The sequence below is a fragment of the Sorex araneus genome, chromosome 9 (genome assembly GCF_027595985.1).
Source record: "Sorex araneus isolate mSorAra2 chromosome 9, mSorAra2.pri, whole genome shotgun sequence".
NCBI lineage: Eukaryota > Metazoa > Chordata > Mammalia > Eulipotyphla > Soricidae > Sorex > Sorex araneus.
Genome location: NC_073310.1, coordinates 41794875 through 41812729, shown reverse-complemented (window position 1 = coordinate 41812729; position 17855 = coordinate 41794875). Strand labels below are relative to the sequence as shown.

General features: G+C 50.4%; 1 protein-coding gene across 3 annotated transcripts in view; it reads left to right on the top strand.

Moving 5' to 3' along the window:
• COQ8A (coenzyme Q8A) overlaps positions 1 to 17855 on the top strand; it is a 31771-nt gene that overhangs the window by 9791 nt on the left and 4125 nt on the right. For all 3 annotated transcript variants that reach the window (XM_055146940.1, XM_004605525.2, XM_055146941.1), the window contains exons 2-6: positions 5161 to 5346; positions 6653 to 7063; positions 7289 to 7355; positions 15361 to 15435; positions 17539 to 17661. In XM_055146940.1, coding sequence (XP_055002915.1) covers positions 5179 to 5346; positions 6653 to 7063; positions 7289 to 7355; positions 15361 to 15435; positions 17539 to 17661 — 844 coding nt within the window. In that variant the 5' untranslated portion in view covers positions 5161 to 5178. The remainder of the gene's footprint in view (positions 1 to 5160; positions 5347 to 6652; positions 7064 to 7288; positions 7356 to 15360; positions 15436 to 17538; positions 17662 to 17855) is intronic.

The following is a 17855-nucleotide window of genomic DNA, read 5'->3' as shown; positions in this document are numbered from 1 at the left end:
TGTGGTCCCTCTTCCTGGAGGCTTTCTAGGGGCAGCTGTCTCCTGATGGAGGACTGCGGCTAGCTAAGGGGGTGGTTAGTCTTATTTATGGCACTTGGATCTGCCATCCAAACTTTTGCCCATCTCTACCAGACAAACATTTCAGGGGTGTGGAGCAGTTTCTGTGAATGACATTTATAAACTTGCTTCTGGTTTTAGTTCTGTAATCCATTTTTATTTTAAAAACACAGGTACTTTGAAAAACTTTTATATAAAGAAAATGAGACAGTAAAAATAATCTCTTATTCTACCAACTTCCCAGGGAAACATATTTGTGATTGAGTTTCAGGCATACAGTGTTTCAGCACAAATTTCTCCACACATGTCTTCAATTTCCCTCTTGCCCCCCAGCCTGCCTTTGTGACAGACACGTTACTCCTTGCAGTTGTTCTGGGGTTTCCTTCCCCAACTTATGTTCCCCTCCCCACCCCTGTCCCGCATTCTCCCTTTTTTCTCTTCTTTCATTCCTACTCCATCCACAAGAAAGACTGATACTGTTTTGTGCCCAGCTATCTTGAGGAGGCCTCCCCATGGCAGAGCCCAGGAAGGGTGACTCCCAGCTATACCGAGCCTGGAGGTGCTGGGAAGGTAGGTGCATCTGATACCAGGGATCAAACTTGGAACCTTGGTGACACAAGACATATACTTCATTCCTTTGAGTTATCTCCTCAGCCTATGAACCTGCTATGTTTTCCACACGGGAATATATAACACTTTATTTTTTTTCCTTGTGGGGTGGGGGTGCACCCAGCCAGTGCTCAAAAGGCCCAGGGCTATTCCTGGTTATACTTAGTCAAGCTGAAAAGCTCAATATTCAGGCCTGGCCATGCCATACTGCATGGGCCTAAGAGTGCTGGGTCCCACTAGGGTCACTCCAGAGGTGTGGGGGGCATCCAGGGCTCTACCCAGCAGTCATGTGGGACAGGTGATACTGGGAGTAGAACTCAGGTTCTTGTGCAGAAAATTTCTCCCCAGCCTAAAATTTTCTTATTGGTCAATAAATCTCTTTCAGTGTTATTTAGCCACATAAGATCCTGACAGAAAGCATAGCATAACACTCTTTCTGTAACCTATCTCAGACATCTGCAGTTGAATATTCACACAGCTATTTTTTATTTGATTTTTGTTGTTGTTGTTGTTATTATAAAACTCAGTTTGAAAGTCTTGGGCAGGGTTCTTGGATAGCTGACCAAATGGGATGGCCAGAGGCAGAGATGCGGAAGAGAGCGTTTTGGAGGTGACACTCCAGTGACTGCTTTGCCACGATGAAGGCCTGACTCCTGTCTAGGACTGACAGGAGGAGAATGAGGTCGCTTTCCTCTTATTCCTTGTCTTCTCTTATGTTCAGTTGCTTTGAGAACTTGACAGCAGTTTAGAATCTCTCAGAGCTTGTCCTCAGAGACCCAGAGGCCAGACTCAGCCAGAGCTGCCTGAGGCTTGTGATCTCTGGTGTGGGAGTTTCATGACTGAGGCAAAGGGCGCATCTACAGATATTCATGATATCTCAGGCTCAGAAGTTTCTATCTTTTCCTGGACACATAACTTCATTTGAGTCTCTGTAGGAAATGGTCAATGGGGTTTCCTTTTTCTAAGAGTAGAAGAAAAATGTCAAGCTTGTTAGGCTTATCACCCCCATTTCAGGAAAACAATATCTCAGTGCTTCCCTGGACATCTGCTTTTTTAGGCAGACAAGCAGAAAGCAAACTCCAACTGCACTGAGGCTACTATGTTTCCTACCCCCAAGCATTTCAGCACCTCACAGCGGGCCTAGCTTAGTGTTAGAGACCCCTAGGTTTTCCTTGTGGGGTGCTGACCTGCCATGTCCAGGCTCACAGTCTCAAGGACACTGAGCTTTGGCCATCATGCATGAACTCACATGCCATCTGGGCATGCTGTTACCTCATGACAGGAGCCAACAGGAGTGTATTCCTACTGTGAATAGGGGTTTTCCCCCTCCACATTAAATTACTCCTTGTGGATCCTGAGTGGAAAAGTGGAAGATGTCTTTATTTGCTTTATGCTCGCCAGAATTATCTGTTCTCTCTCTATATTTTCATGTATATATGCACACACATACATATCACTTGTATCACTTGTCATCCCCTTGATCTTTGATTTTCTCGAGCAGGCGCCAGTAACGTCTCCATTTGTCCCTGTCACGTGTGAGTGTAGCCCAATGATATCTGCTCACTTCAGGAACAGGAAGAACCTCAAATCATTCATTCAGGGTTTTGACGAAGAAGTCTGTATATATATATGTGTATGTGTATATGTATATATACATACACACAGTTTGGTTTGGGGGTAACACCCGTTGATGCTCAGGGGCTATTCATGGCTTTACTGAAGAGACTTTTAGTGCTGGGAATTATTTCTCAGCCTTCTCTATGCAAAGCATGTGTTCTAGCCCATTTGGCTCTTTTCCACTGCCTGTTGGTTCTATATTTTGTCAAAAAAAAACATAGCTCATTTTCTGACTAATACCCCAGACCAGGTTGATAACACATATGTTTTGACTTTTGGAAACTGGGTTTAACTGAAATTCTTGTGCCCCACCTAATTTCTAGCTAATGTGGGGCCTGAACCCCAGATCTTCTCTAACATGATGAGATTCAGGATGGCTGAGTTCCCACCCACATTGGGCGCTGGTGCTTGAGAGGTGGAGTCTTGGAAAAATTTCTTTCGGGAACTGGTCATTGTTCCATCCCCAGGGAAGACTCTTTTGTAAAAATGTCCTACGTATCAATTAGGGTGTGAATAGTTCACTGTGTTCTGAGCAGCATGTGGGAAGGTTTAGGTCAGACCCTGCACATAACACAAATATTTGCCTAAGAGGGGCCACAGGACTCAGGTCTGAAACATGCAGGCATATGTGATCCTGTAGTGACAGACAAACATTTATCAACAATCACTGCTGCCTTGAGCCTAGTGGGAAGCTGGAAGGGCTGTTTCTATGATGAGATTTTCATGTGGATTCGACCTTCCTGCCAGAGGGCCTGACACTTACCCCCACCACCCTCCAATCTGTGCTGCTTTCTGGGGTGACAGTCATAGCACCCATACATTATCCGCTGCTGCACAGGAGTGCCAGGCAAGATGAAAAGTGCAGCTCAACACTTGAAAGAGAGGAGATGTGTCTGGGGTCCTGGGATAACTCAACCCCTGTCTCTCTGGTCTCATGGTGGTGTGTTCCCTGGATGGGACATATGTGGCGCCCCAGGAGGGCTTGAGAGCTGGCACTAGAGCAGACCTGGACGTTAGGTCTGTGGCCTCTGCCTGCTGGGGACCAGGCAGAGTGCTATGTATGCAGTATGACCCCAGGTGGTGAACCTCCAGCCCCCTACCCCCCTCTGCATCTTCTAGGGCATTTTCACTTTCCCAAAGACCCCCTGGTTTGGGCCTGGGTGCAGGGTGTCCATCTGTGTCTGAGCAGTAGCCTGTCCCAAGGCTGTTTTGGAGTCGAGTGAGGGCATGTGGTGTGGGATGCCCAGTGTTGATGTTACAGGATCTAAATTACCTTGACTTATAAGTATCCTCTTGGGCTCTGTCTTCCTTCTCTGTGAAATGGGGGACAGTGGCCAGCCTGTCCTCAGGGTGTTTGTAGGCTGGAAAGGAAAGGAGTGTGAGAGGCACCCCATTCCTTTGCTGGGTAGCTGCCCTCCCGGGAATGGGACACTAACGGTGGCCTCAGAGAAAGGTCCTCTCAGCTTCACAGGCTCCTGAACCTTTGACTGGCACTGCTGGCATCTTTCTAAAGAAAAGTAGTGGTGTCCCATTCTTGGGAGCACAGTCTGCCCCATGAGGACTCCTGGCTGAAAGGGCAGCTTCTAGGGCTGCAGTGGAAGTGAGTTGGATTGTGATCGAGGATCCTGTCATCTTTCGTGGGTTACCTGGGGTGCTCTCATTAGTGTGATGACAACATACAGCCACATGTTGTCTTTGACCATCCCCCATGTCCTCTGCTGGCTTGTGTCTGGGGTGTGTAGGCTGCTTGTCATGTCAGTTCTGCGCCTCTCCCTCACCGTCCAGTTGGTTCCTACAAGTCCTGCAAGGTACCCAAGTGCCTTCCTGGGCTGCTCTGCTTGGGTCTTATCTGAGCAGACATGCCAAGCTCCTCCCTGCACATTCCCGGCTTCCTTCAGCCCCACATGTTAGCCTGAGTGGAGACTGCGGGAGACTTCGGGAGACTGAGAAGCTCTGGTGTGTGCCGCCCCTCCCCCTGCTTAGACCCTCATCTGCATTAAGAAACCCATTGTGGACTGGGAAGTGACTTAGTCACAGAGTGCAGTCCTGAGACCTGAATTTGCATGAGACCTGGTTTTGATTCCTGGCACTGCAGACAAAAACAACACACACGCGCGCGCACACACACACACACACACACACACACACACACACAGAGTACTATGCACTGTTGCACTGTGACCTAGTGATGAAAAGGCAGTGTCCCTCTGTGCCTACACACACAATAATGAGATGGTTCTCTCTCCCTTCCCTCTTTTGTGTCCTGTGGTTGTGGTTGGTTGGAAACCCAGTTAGGATTTTCCCAGAGATGGGCAGTTGGGTAAACAGTTCTGACTTGGGGGACAGTGAGCCTGAGGGCAGAGGGAGCCTCTGGTGTCCTCAGTCTGTGGAAGTCTGTCAGGCTTCAGGGCAGAAATAGCCCCAGCTTCTGAGGGCTTCTGGTCAGGCCCCTGGGCCCCACTGGAAGGAGTTGGATGTTTCCTCTTGTGGTGTCCTGAGGAAAGAACATGCATGGATCCATTTTGCTTACCATGCCTGAATCTTGTCTGCCCCTTTGTGGCTGGCAGACTTTGAGATTGCCCCTTGCCTCCTTGGCCTCATGCTGTGCGTAGGGTGGCCCTGAGGTCCTGGGGAGGAAATGCATGCTGACATATGGCACCCACTCCTCGAGCATCCTGCCCATTGCGCCGTGGCATGAGGAAACAGTCTATTGTTTGTTGAGGCCGGGACCTCCTGCTCTCTCCTGTCTGTCAGCCTGGGTCCAAAGAGGGAGGACAGTGGGCAAACCAAATAGCTAATCACCTTTGGCCAGAGTTTGGGGTTCATTGACTCTTAGCAGCGTGAGCCTATGCCCTGACGTGGCCTTTTCTCTTTCAGCCCTAAAGCACCACTGTCATGTTGGGGGATGCCATACTGGTGGCCAAAGGCCTGGCCAAACTGACTCAGGCTGCTGTGGAGATGCACCTGCAGCACCTGGGCCTCAGTGGGGAGCTCGTCATGGCTGCCAGGGTCCTGCAGTCCACAGCTGTGGAGCAGATGGGCATGGTCTTGGGGGCAGTTCAGGTAAGGGGGGAGCAGCTACTGTGGGTGTGAAATGGGGGCTCCTGGTGAGACTGGGGGCTGGTGACCCAGGATATATCCAGGGATTCTAGTCTAACTTGCTGCCCATGTGGGTGGGCTGAGGTCCTTATGTGCCTGCTGTTGTGTGACTCAGGTTGTGGTGACCGGAAACTTCATAAAACTGTGAAGCCCCGAGCTAAGGTCTAGTCTGTGAGTCAGGATGCTGAAGAAATGGTACTTTTCTGAGCACTGGCTGAGGCCCTCAGGGGAGAGACAGGGCTGGCCAGAACCCAAGCCAGTCCTTCTGCCAGCCTCCATTTAGTCCTTAGGAGAAGCAGAGATCTTTTTTAATTTTGGAAACTTGGAAAAAATCCACAACAAAGAAGGGAGAAGTTACCTGAGGGCAGCTGGAAGGACCACTGTAGTGCTTCCTTTTCAGGCAAACAGTTTCTCTGGAAGAAGTTGCTCTTCTAATTTTAGCCTCCTGGCTTTGACTACCCCCACTTGACTGGTTGTGGGAGCCCTATTTTGAGGTAGGAAGTAAGAGAGGGGTCAGGGAATCACTCAAGGTCATTCCAGAATTTGGACTCAGAACCTGAGCCCACAGGTCAGGTCTTAAGTCAGGAAAACCCGAGCATCCTTGTTTGCCTGCACCTGCACTTCTGCTTCCAGGGATAGCCTCATTTGTCCTGGTGGAGACAAGTCCTCCGGAGTCTTTTATTTTATTTAAAATGTTTTGACTTTTGGGCTACACCAGTGGTGATCAGAGCTTATTCCTGGCTCTGTGCTCAGGGATCACTCCTAGAGGGCTTGGGAAACATGGGGTCCTGGGGATCCAGCTCAGGTTGGCCGCATGTACTATCACTCCAGAGTCTTTTAAAGGGGTGCCCCCGGCTGCCCCGGAGCCCTAGCAGGAGTGGGCTGGCCCTAGCTGTGCTGCCCTCTCTAATGCTTTGTTGCACTTTTTATTTCTCCTGGTCTTTGGCCCTGACCCACCTTCCTGCAGCTCCAAGGCCTGTGTGCAGGTCCCAGTGTGTGGGCAAGAAGCTTGTGCTAGAGCAGTGGCTGCGGTCTGACTCTGCTCCTGCAGGTGCTCAGGGCCATGAGGACCTGGCTTGCCTTTTCTGCAGAGCAGGTGCAGGACTGGAATTGGAGTTTCTGGCCTTGGCCAGGAAAGTGCCACTGACCCTCCAGAACTGCCCTCTGGAAGGCCTTCACGGGGTGGGGGGGGCGGGGGGGCAACCCATGGTGCATGTACTGCCTGGGCTTGCCTCTTGGCTTCACTCATATCAGTTTTTGTTCCATGCAGGGTCAAGATAAGCATGAAGAGCCCCACACTGAGAGCTTTGATGACCCAGAAGCAGAGTTCCACTTCTCAGGCTCTGGAGCGCCAGGAGCCTCCAGTGACTTCTCTGCAGCCTCATCCCCTGACCAGTCTGTGGGCTCAACCCTGGATCACGCCCTTAGGGAGGGTGCAGCTTCCACCTATGTTGCCAGTGGACCCTTCAGGGATGCTGGGCTCATGGGCCAGGCCTCACCTCCTTTTGGCAGGGTGAATGCAAGACTCTTTGTAGACCTCAGACACCCACTCTCTGCTTGTGGCCTGCAGCGAAGGTTCTTCCACCAGGACCCATCTTCTTTGGGGGGTCTTACTGCCAAGGACATTGAGAAGGCACGTCAGGCCAAGGCCCGCCCTGAGAGCAAGCCCCACAAACAGATGGTACGTCGGGGAGGGCCCCTCGGGTGAGGATGGGGTGGGTTCCCCTTGGCATGGGCACATCCTCCAAGAGGCTGCAGTCTGGAGGAACAGAGGGCCTCTGCTTGTGGAGTGTGCTGCCAAGGGAGTTGTAGCATTTAGGGGTGAGGGAGGTCTGGGTGTAGCCAGAACCCCTGCAGGTTGGTCCCGTCCCAATTACTGATTCTGAGGCCCTGCTTTTCTCTTTAGCTGAGTGAGCGAGCGCGGGAGCGGAAGGTGCCAGTGACCAGGATTGGGCGATTGGCCAACTTTGGAGGTACGGTGTTGTGGGGGTCCTGTGTCAACCTCTCCTGCCTGGGCCTTTCTTTTCTCCAGGAGCCTGCATGAAGTGGGGGAAGGTGCAGCCAGAGGTGTCCTGTGGGGGGTAAGCTGCAGCATGTGAAGTTTTCCTGCTCATTTTCCTTGGGGAGATGTTCCGGCCTCAGCTCCCTCCAAGGTGGCTAACGCTGTGTTCCCCTGCCACATTTGGGAGCAGGCAGTGTCTGCAATAGTGGGGGGCTCCTCCTTGGCCTCCTCTCCCCACCCCCTGCACAGTCTGGGAGGCCAGTGCAGAAGGAGGCTGGGCTCAGTGCAGGCTTCTCCTGGGACTGTTTAACTCCCGATGAGAGTTTAGCAAGGGAGCAGCCATGTGGGGCCTCAGGCTGTAATAATGGGACTGTTCGGTGCTGCGGGACTGGGAGCACAATGTCTTTCTCTGAGGTCTGTGGTGTCCTGCACACAGTGCTCTCTTTGTCCGGCTTGCAGTGGCTTTAGAGCAGTGACCACGTGATGTGGTAATGGGGGTGACAGCAGGGGTGGCCGAGCTCCTTTGCTGACTGCTCTAAGTTCTGCATTCCCCACCACAGGCACTTTGTTTTCAGGGAGCAGATAGAGATCTGAGCTCCAGGGTTGATGGGGGCCGCGTGGGCATTTACATTCAGTCCCGGCCTCCCCTCAGGAGGGGTGCCTGGTTCACCGGACCCTCATTCCTGCAGTCAGAGCTGCTCTTGGGGAGAGGCAGCAGGCACCCCACCCTTGGGTACACACCTTGGCAGAGAGGTGAGCAGGAGCAAGGCTTGGTGTGCGCTCGCAAGATCTTGCTTTCAGCGTGCCTGTGTGGCCTTGCCCTCCCCCACTCTGGGAGGGGCACTGGGACAGTTGCTCTTGTCTCTGGTTACATTCACACGGGAAGCTGGGTCAGAGGCCCAGATGCCAGTTGCCCCAGCCTTGTGGTCCTACAGCTTGGCTGGGCCTCAGCTTTGGGACAGCGAGAGCCAGAGTTAGAGCCTGTCATCAGCGCCTCTTCTTGCAGCTTGCGGCCTGCCAAGAGGATAGAGGTGACACCTAGAACCCTTCCCTCCCCACTGGCCCAGTTCTGGGCATGGAGGACAGAGCCTTGAGAATCTAGAGCAAACTCTGGAGGGCCCTTCCAGTCCACTTGGTGTGCTGGGGATGAATATTCCTCTCCAGGCTTCCCTCTTCTCCCAGGCCTGGGTGATGGAGGGTACAGTGGAGACAGAGGGTCCTTCTGGTCTGTTCGGGGCAGCTCTGGAGTTGAGAGCAGAGGCAGTGTGAGTGGGGGGTGTTCCCCCCTGGAGGTCCCTGCTCCTTGCTCCCTCTCACACTGGGCATCTGACAGGGAGAGATTGGCCCTGAGGTGCACCAAGCAATTTCTTCCTGCCCCTCGGCCTATTTCACCGAGCCTCCCTCCCAGCGAAGGTCTATTGGTTGGAAGGTAGTTTTATTTTTTCCTGTGGCCCACTCTGAGGTCCTATACCCCAGAGGTCCTTTTCAATGGAAGTCACTGGACCTGGGTTTGTCCTAGTGCGCAGGCCCACAGCCCAGCCCCAACAGCCGTTAGCCTGGGAAGAGCCCCACTCCCCACCCCTCCCCTTTGCTCTCTCGCCGGCAAAAACCCTGCTTGTGAGGGGAAACACTGGGAACTACCTTGGAAGGGGCCACTGCCTTCTTGCGGCAGGTCCTGGGCCTGGTATTTCTCCGGGACATCCTGGGTGAGAGGGTCAGGACTCAGCAAGGCAGTGCTGTCCCGGGACTGTGGGCGTGAGGTGGGGCAGGAGGGCCATGGCCCACTTCATGAGCACACACCCAGTCTCAGGGTGTCCTCTGAGATGGAAGCTCAGGGCCCACTCGCACAGTGTCCACCTTGCCCTCCCTGAGGAGTTCTAGGAATGTTCTCAGCCATGCTCTCCTGCCAGTTTGCTCACTACAGCAGGAGCTGCTGAGGCCAAGGTCAGGGCCAGTGTTTGCCACCTGGGCTGCGAGGGAAAGCCCTGCAGTTGGCAGCACATCCGGTCTGGCATTGGCTGGTCTTCAGGGAGCTTGTGAGGCCACAGAGGGAACCCAAGGCCACTTTTGTGGAATGTTCTTTCAGTGCTTTGTTTAATGACAGGTCCTTGATCCTGGCGAACTTTAACTGTGCCAAATAGCCTAGAAATTGTTGTGGAACATCTGCAAATAGCCAGAGCAGTTATCTGAGGGGGCTTAGTAGAAACTAGGGGCCAGCTGTGGGGTTTCTGTCTTCAGGAGGGGATCAGCAGGGCCCACCAGGAAGTAGAACTTTTGACACCATTTGCTCTTTGATGGTTTGTCTTGATCCTGGCTGTGAAAACTCTAGGTTCAAAGAGAGAATGTGAAGGCTACAGTTGGAAAGTTCTCAGTGACTTTGCCAAGTCAGTGTGCAGGTTAGGGCAGCAGTGGGCAGACTAAGGGGAGTTAATGTTTAATCAGAGACTGACTCCCAGCTCTTTGCCTGGTGCAGGCCATGGTAGGGTGGGGGTACAGTGGGTACAGATCTAAGGCCCTGGCGTTACTCCTGTGGGTCATTTCTGGAGTTGTGTGTGGCCTTTCTGAGGTGGCCAAGTTGAGCTGATTATCCTGGCCAATGTGGTTCCGTCTGGCCTGGCCCCTTGCAGCAGAGCTGTGTGCAGTGGGTTCTGTCTGGCCTGGCCCCTTCCAGCAGAGCTGTGTGCAGTGGGTTCTGTCTGGCCTGGCCCCTTCCAGCAGAGCTGTGTGCAGTGGGTTCTGTCTGACCTGGCCCCCGGCAGCAGAGCTATGTGTGTTGGGTTCAGTCTAGCCTGGCCCCGGCAGCAGAGCTGTGTATGGTGGGAAGTTCTCACAGCACTGAGGATTCCCTGACAGGTTTGATGATGGGCACTTGTTAGAATGGTCCTGTTTTGAGTAGACTGGGTTAAATAAAATATGCCAGTAGACTTGTTTCACTGGCCTCTCTGTGCCATTTTGTTACTGTTTTTGTTCTTGAGCCACATCAGTGGTGCTTGGGGCTTTCTCTGACTCTGTACTGAAGGGTCACTCCTGGAGGGCTTGGGGGACCATATGGGGTGCTAGTGATCAAACCCAAGTTGGCCATGTGCAAGGCAAGCACCCCACCTGCTGTACTGTTGCTCTGGCCCTATCATCTGAGTTTTGTGAATGTATTTTTCAGTAGGTGGACATTTCAGTGCATTCCGTAGTACTGCCATGGAACTAATTTGTGGAGCTCTTGGACACCATGGAAGCCTCTGCGTTTCCTGTTCTGGTGTGAGCCCATCTGTTAGGGGTGGGGGCAACTGCCTTTCCTCTCTGAGCCCCTGAGGACTGAGTGGTCCAAGGAACTCTCATGGAGGGCATCTTTGGGGTATCCTGGTCCTTCTGGCCCAGGACAGTGTTTGTGCCAGTCCCCTGCCCTGCCTGTGGGGGCTGGTACAGTGGAGGGAGGAGGCTGCTCCCCCTCACTCAGGATGGCGCAGCCTTACCCCAGACACAGATGCCACACAGCTTTGATTCAGGTTTCAGAAGGGACGTGTCAACCCTTGCCACCCCCCACCCTGTCTTCAGACCAGTGCATGAGCCCCTGCAGTCTGAAACCTCAGGTTCCCCAGGACTCCGCCTCCCACTGGGGGCTGCCTGGAGTGGTGGGACTTCGCCAGGGATGCTCCTTCCTATCAGGGTGATTTCTAGGACAGGCTCCAGCTCTGTACCTGGGCTGGACCATGGGGGGTTGACCTTCAAGAGGGTCCTCCCTGTTGTCAGGATGTCCTTGGTCCCCAGATCAGTTTTTTTAAATTATTATTATTATTTTTTTTTATTGAATCACCGTGAGATACAGTTAGAAGTTTCATGTTTGAGTTTTAGTCATATAGTGATCAAACACCCATCCCTCCACCAGTGCACATTGTCTACCACTGATGTCCCTAGTATACCCTCCCTTTCCAACCCTCCCCTTGCCTTCATGGCAGACAATTCCCCCCATACTCTCTCTCTACTTTGGGGCATCATGGTTTGCAATACAGATACTGAGAGGTTATCATGTTTGGTCCTTTATCTACTTTTAGCACATATCTCACATCCTGAAAAATTCCTCCAACCACCATTGTCTTAGTGATCCCTTCTCTATTCCAGCTGCCTTCTCCCCTAGCTCATAAGACAGGCTTCCAACTATGGGGCAATATTCCTGGCTCTTGTGCCTGCTGTCCTTGGGTGTCAGCCTCATAATATTTTATATTTCACAAATGAGTACAGTCCTTCTATGTCTGTCCCTCTCTTTCTGACTAATTTCACTTAGCATGATACTCTCCGTATCCATCTACTTATAAGCAAATTTCATGACTTCACCTTTCCTAACAGCTGCATAGTATTCCATTGTGTAGAAGTACCAGAGTTTCTTTCTTTCTTTTTTTTTTTGATGATTTTTTTTTTCAATCTGGACTTTATTGATCTAATAAAATTACATTAAGAATTGAAATGAATTATACATTATTGTGCTCATGTTTCCCCCATACAAAGTTCGATAACCCATCCCTTCACCAGTGCCCATCCTCTACCACCCGTAAACCCAGCATCTCTCCCACCCTCCCCAGTCCCGTCTCCCCCCCAACCCCACACTGCCACTATGGCAGGGTATTCCCTTTTGTTCTCTCTCTCTGATTAGGTGTTGTGGTTTGCAATAGAGGTGTTGAGTGGCAATTGTGTTCAGTCTCTAGTCTACATTCAGCATGCATCACCCTACCCCCTCATGACTTCCGACCACATTTTACTTGGTGTTCCCTTCTCTGAGTTGCCCAGAATGAGAGACCAGCCTCCAAGCCATGGAGTCAACCTCCTGGGAAGTACCAAAGTTTCTTTAACCAGTCACCTGTTCTCGGGCACTTGGGTTGTTTCCAGATTCTGGCTATTGTGAACAGTACTGCAATGAACATGTAGGTGTAGATGTCATTTCTACTGTGCTTTTTTTGCACCCTTGGGATACATTCCTAGAAATGGTGTTGCAGGTTCATAATGGAAGCTTATTTTCTAGTTTTTGAAGGAATGTCCATGTTGTTTTCCAAAATGGCTGGACCAGTCAGCATTCCCAACAGTGAAAGAGAGTCCCTTTTCCCCCACATCCATGCCCGCACTGGTTGCTTTTGTTCTTTTGGATGTGTGCCAGTCTCTGTGGTGTGAGATGATATCTTATTGTTGTTTTGATTTGTATCTCCCTGATGATTAGTGATGTGGAGCATTTTTTCATATGCCTTTTGGCCATTTGTATTTCCTTTTTGAGGAAGTTTCTGTGCATTTCTTTTTCCCATCTTTTGATGGGGTTGGAGGTTTTTTTCCTGGTATAATTCTACTAGTGTTTGTATATTCTGGATATTAATTCCTTATCAGATTGGTATTGGGTAAATATTCTTTTCCATTCTGTGACTCTCTCTGTTTTGGTCACTGTCTCTTTTGAGGTGCAGAGGCTTCTGAGTTTGATGTAGTCCCATTTACTTATGGTTTTTCCACTTGCATGGTCACTAGTGTTTCGTCCTTAAAAATGCTTTTTGGCTTCAATGTCATGGAGGGTTCTACCTAGAGCTTCCTCCATGTACCTTATGGATTCAGGTCTGATATTGAGGTCTTTAATCCACTTTGATCTGACTTTTCTGGCAGGTGTTAGACAGAGGTCAGAGTTAATTTTTTTGCAGATAGCTGTCCATTTTTCCCAGCACCACTTGTTGAAGAGGTCCTTGTTCCACTTGACATTTTTTGCTCCTTTATCAAAGATTAAGTGGTCATATATTTGAGAGTCTGTGACAGAATATTCAACTCTGTTCCATTGGTCTGCAGGTCTGTTTCTAGCCCACTACTATGCTATTTTAATTGCTGCTGCTTTGTAGTATAGTTTGAAGTTGGGGAAGGTGATCCCACCTATATTATTTTTCCCAAGGTTTTTTTTAGCTATTCGTGTGGGTTTGTTGTTCCATATGAATTTCAGGAGTGTTTTATCTATTTCTTTGAAAAATGTCATGGGTATCCTGATAGGGAATGCATTAATTTGTATAGTGCTTTGGGGAGTATTGCCATTTTGATAATTTTAATCCTCCCTATCCATGAGCAGGGGATGTGTCTTCTTTTCCCACTGTCCTCTTTTATTTCTTGAAGTAGTTTTGTAATTTTCCTTGTATAGGTCCTTCACCTCTTTGGTTAAGCTGATTCCGAGGTACTTGATTTTCTGAGGTACTATTGTAAATGGGATTGTTTTTTAAATTCTCTTTCTTCTCTGTCATTATTTGTATATAGGAAAGCCATGGACATTGGGTGTTGACTTTGTAGCCTGCCACTTTACTCTACAAACCTGTTGTTTCTAGGAGCTTTTTTGTAGTCTTTAGGATTTTCTAAGTACAGGCCATATGATCTCCAAATAGTGATAACTTGACCTCTCCCTTTCCTATCTGTATGCCCTTGATATCTTTTACTTGTCTAACTGCTATGGCTAGAACTTCCAGTACTATATTGAATAGGAGTGGCGAGAGCTGGCAACCTTGTCTTGTACACAATCTTAGAGGAAAGGCTTTTAGTTTCTTCCCATTGAGAATGATGCTTGCCCTGGGCTTGTGGTAGATGGCTTTAACTACATTGAGGAAAGTTCCTTCAATGTCCATTTTGTTAAGAGTTTTTATCATAAATGGGTGCTGGATATTGTCAAATGCTTTCTCTGTGTTTATTGATATGATCATTTTTTAATATTTTCTTTTATTGATATGATACATTATGTTGATTGGCTTGTGAATATTAAACCATCCTTGCATTCCTGGGATAAATCCTACTTGGTCATGGTGTATGATCTTTTTGATAAGTTGTTGGATTCTGTTTGCTAGGATTTTGTTGAGGATTTTTGCATCTATGTTCATCAGGGATATCGGCCTGTAATTTTCTTTCTTTGTGGTATCTCTGCCTGTGTTTGGTATCAGGGTGATATTTGCTTCAATGAAGCAGTTTGAGAGTGTTTATGTTTCTTCAATTTCCTGGAAAAGCTTGAAAAGTATTGGGAGTAAGTCTTCTTTAAAAAGTTAGAATTCACTCCATCTGTGCCAGGACTTTTGTTTTGGGGGAGACTTTTTATTACTATTTCAATTTCCTCACTGGTGCTAGATCTGTTCAGATATTCCAGGTCTCTTAGTTCAGCCTTGGTGGCTAAAGGAATCCAGGAATTTATCCGTTTCTTTGAGGTTTTCTTGTTTTGTGGCATAAAGATTCTCAAAGTAATCTCTGAGTATCTTTTGAGTTTCTGTGATTTCTGTTGTGATGTCCCCATTTTATTATGATTCTGTTTATTAGGGTTTTCTCTCTTCCTTTCTTTGTGAGTCTTGCTAGAGGTTTATCAATTTTATTTTCTCAAAGAACCAGCTCTTGGTTGATTGATCTTTCAGATTCTTTTTTTGGCTTCCATCTCATTAATTTCTGCTCTAAATTTTATTATTTCCTTCCTTCTGCCTGGTTGGGCTCCTTTTGTTGGTCATTCTCCAAGCTCTTAAGCTGTGAGGTTAGGTTACTTATGTGGCCTTGCTCTTCCTGAGGATTGCTTGTAGAGCTAGAAACTTTCCTCTTAACACAGCTTTTGCTGTGTCCCACAAGTTCTGGTAACTCTTGTCCTCATTTTCGTTCGTTTCCAGGAATCTTTTGATTTATAAGCCACTTGTTGTTCAGTAGTGAGCTGTTTAATTTGCAGGTATTTGATTTGATTTTGTTTGTATGTGTGATTCACTTCTATTTTCAGTGCATCATGGTCTGAGAAGCAGATCAGTTTTTTGTCCTCTTTACACTGTGTCTTCCCAATGTCCTTCCCGGGTATCTGTGGTTTGGGGGTATATGTGTGTGTCTTCTGATCCCAAAGGGGTTGATAGAGGCAACCTCGGCCTTGAGCAGAGAGACCGGCCTCCATGTAGCAGGCGCAGCTGCCTCCCCGCCCTCTCAGATGAGCGCACAGCCTCACAGATGCATTTGTCACCTTCCTGTAGGTCTGGCTGTGGGTCTGGGCTTTGGCGCTCTGGCTGAGGTTGCCAAGAAGAGCCTTCGCCCTGAAAATGCAACAGGTGAGTGCAACCCTCTGTTCGGGAGGCCCAGGATCCCTAGGAGGGGATTTGTTGCTTCCAGACCCTACAGGTGACCTATGACATTGGCTGGGTGCTAGGGGAGGGCAGTCCTTGCCTCCTGCCTCCCCTGGCTGCTGCTGTACCCCAGCCTCTGGAACTGTGGGGTCTCTAATTGTTTGGTTGGGTCAGGTTTCCACACTTCCTGTTTGGCTGTGGGTAAGGGTGTGAGTGCTGTCAGGACAGATCCTTTTGGATCCTCTGTCCCCCCAGTCTGGTGTCCTGGGGAGACCATCTCCTCTCAGGGCCAACCTGTAACTCATGCCTTAGCCCTCCTCCTGGGCACAGGTCTGGATGGTCCCTCTCTATGGGGGCCCCAGTGACACCCCACCACCCTGCAGATCTGCCACTTCCGAGCACTGGTTGCCAATGTGTGTCTGGTCCTGTGAGCTCTGAGGGTGTGGAGTTCCCTTGGATGAGCCCTCACCATCCAGGCTTCCTGTGCACAGGGGTGTTCTGGAGTCCAGGGCCGTGTCCTCGGAAGCCCGGGACACAGGGAGGCGGCCCAGAGTGTGTTGAACCTCCATGCTGAGGTGCTTTGGGAAGCAAGCCCAGGTTTTTCTGGAGGGGAATCAGCCTTCCGTAGACGCTGCCAGTCTTCCCACCCCCGACTGGCTGCCTCCGTATCTCCTGGGCCAAGCAGAGAAGAGGTCAGATTGGTTCGCAGGTTCACTGGCATCTTTCTCAGGACAGTGGTGGCCAGGCACTGTTTGCAGGTCAATAGGCAATGTGCTTGGGCCTGGGGAATTAACTGTAATGTCCTCTCCTCATGCCCCCATCCCCACTTCTCATGCAGGCTCTGAACCTAGTGGAGGCCAAGCCCCACCCAAAGATGCTTCTTTCAGTGGGAAGGCTGTGTGTGTGTGTGTGTGTGTGTGTGTGTGTGTGTGCGTGTGTGTGTGTGTGTGTGTGTGTATGTACCTGCACACACACACATGCAGGTATGTGTCTCAGAACTGCCAGCCCAGACAGGTTCCTGCCTTTGGCCTGCGGGGGTGCTGCTGGGGACTGAGTTTTGTCCCTTAGTCTCAGAAGAGTTGCTCTCAGCCAGACTTTTCTTCTGGGAGACTCTAGTCCCCTTTCTCCTGCTGGGCCTGGCCACTCCTGGCCTCCTCTCCTGCCATGTCTCCATGGGGAGGAGTCATCTGGGGACCTGCCTGTTCCAGCTGTTCTAACATGGCCCAGTTGTGGGCTGCCACTTTCCTAACTCCCAAGTGTGGTCCTGAGACCTCCCCCTCCCCCATCTACCTGCCCTACTGGACCCCTTGACCAAGCTTTCCCACAGGTCCCCCTTGGATGCCACGTCAGTATTTTCAGTCCTGCTCCACCGACACACTGGCAGCTGTAGGAGGAGCTGGGGAGTCTGCTGCGTACCGGAGGTTCTGAAGCCAGAGTCCTCCCTCTGGCCGTGCTGCTGCCTGGCAGCCCCTCTGAGCCATCCCCTTGCTTCCCTGTGCACTGGACAAAGGTCACCCCCACCCATGAGGTCCCTGACTCAGCCTGGAGTCAGACAGCTGTTGAGAAGTGTGGAGGCCAGCTGGGTTTTGTCTGCCCTTGACCCTGTGTGCTTCCTGGGACTGTTTCATGTCCCTAGCAAGCATGTAGTGATCCCAGGGGTGCTGAGAATCTTTGTCCCTTAGGCTGGGAGGGGTGAAGGGGGGACAGTGATGTGGCAATGCCTGCCTCAGGGCTGACCCCTGCAGTCCTTGAGTTCTTTGCCCCAGCGCTTGCCTCTTCTCCATGCCCTCCTTCTTGGCCAAGGACTGATGGTCAGGGAAAGGCCCCCATGCATATATGTGTTCTGCACGCATGCTTGTGTGTGCATGTGTATGTATGAAGTGTGTTGGGGTGCAGGAGAACATACCCTCCATCTCCCCTTGTTCTCTTGTTGCCCTAAATGGGGAGACCACATCACATGGGGCATATGCTCTCACAGGGGTTGATTCATAGGCTCCTTCACCCTAGTGCCAGGTAGGCTGAGGAGGCGAGAGTTCCCTTTCTCTTGCCCAGAGCCCTCTGTGGTGTCCTCCCATTCCCCACCCGCAGGAAAGAAGGCCGTGCTGGACTCGAGCCCCTTCCTGTCGGAGGCAAATGCCGAGCGCATCGTGAGCACACTCTGCAAGGTGCGCGGCGCTGCACTCAAGCTGGGCCAGATGCTGAGCATTCAAGGTGAGTGAGGTCACGCGGGGCCAGGCAGGAGCTGGGCTGCCCGAGCCCCACTGAGCCGCACAGCGGGGCTGTGTGCATGGTCAGGGCATGGTACACATTTAAACAGTTTCCAAAACCTGTTTCTTTTATAGATATAAGATGCTACACAGGTTTTATTTAATTAAGTTTATTTATTTACTTCTTGTTTTTTCGGC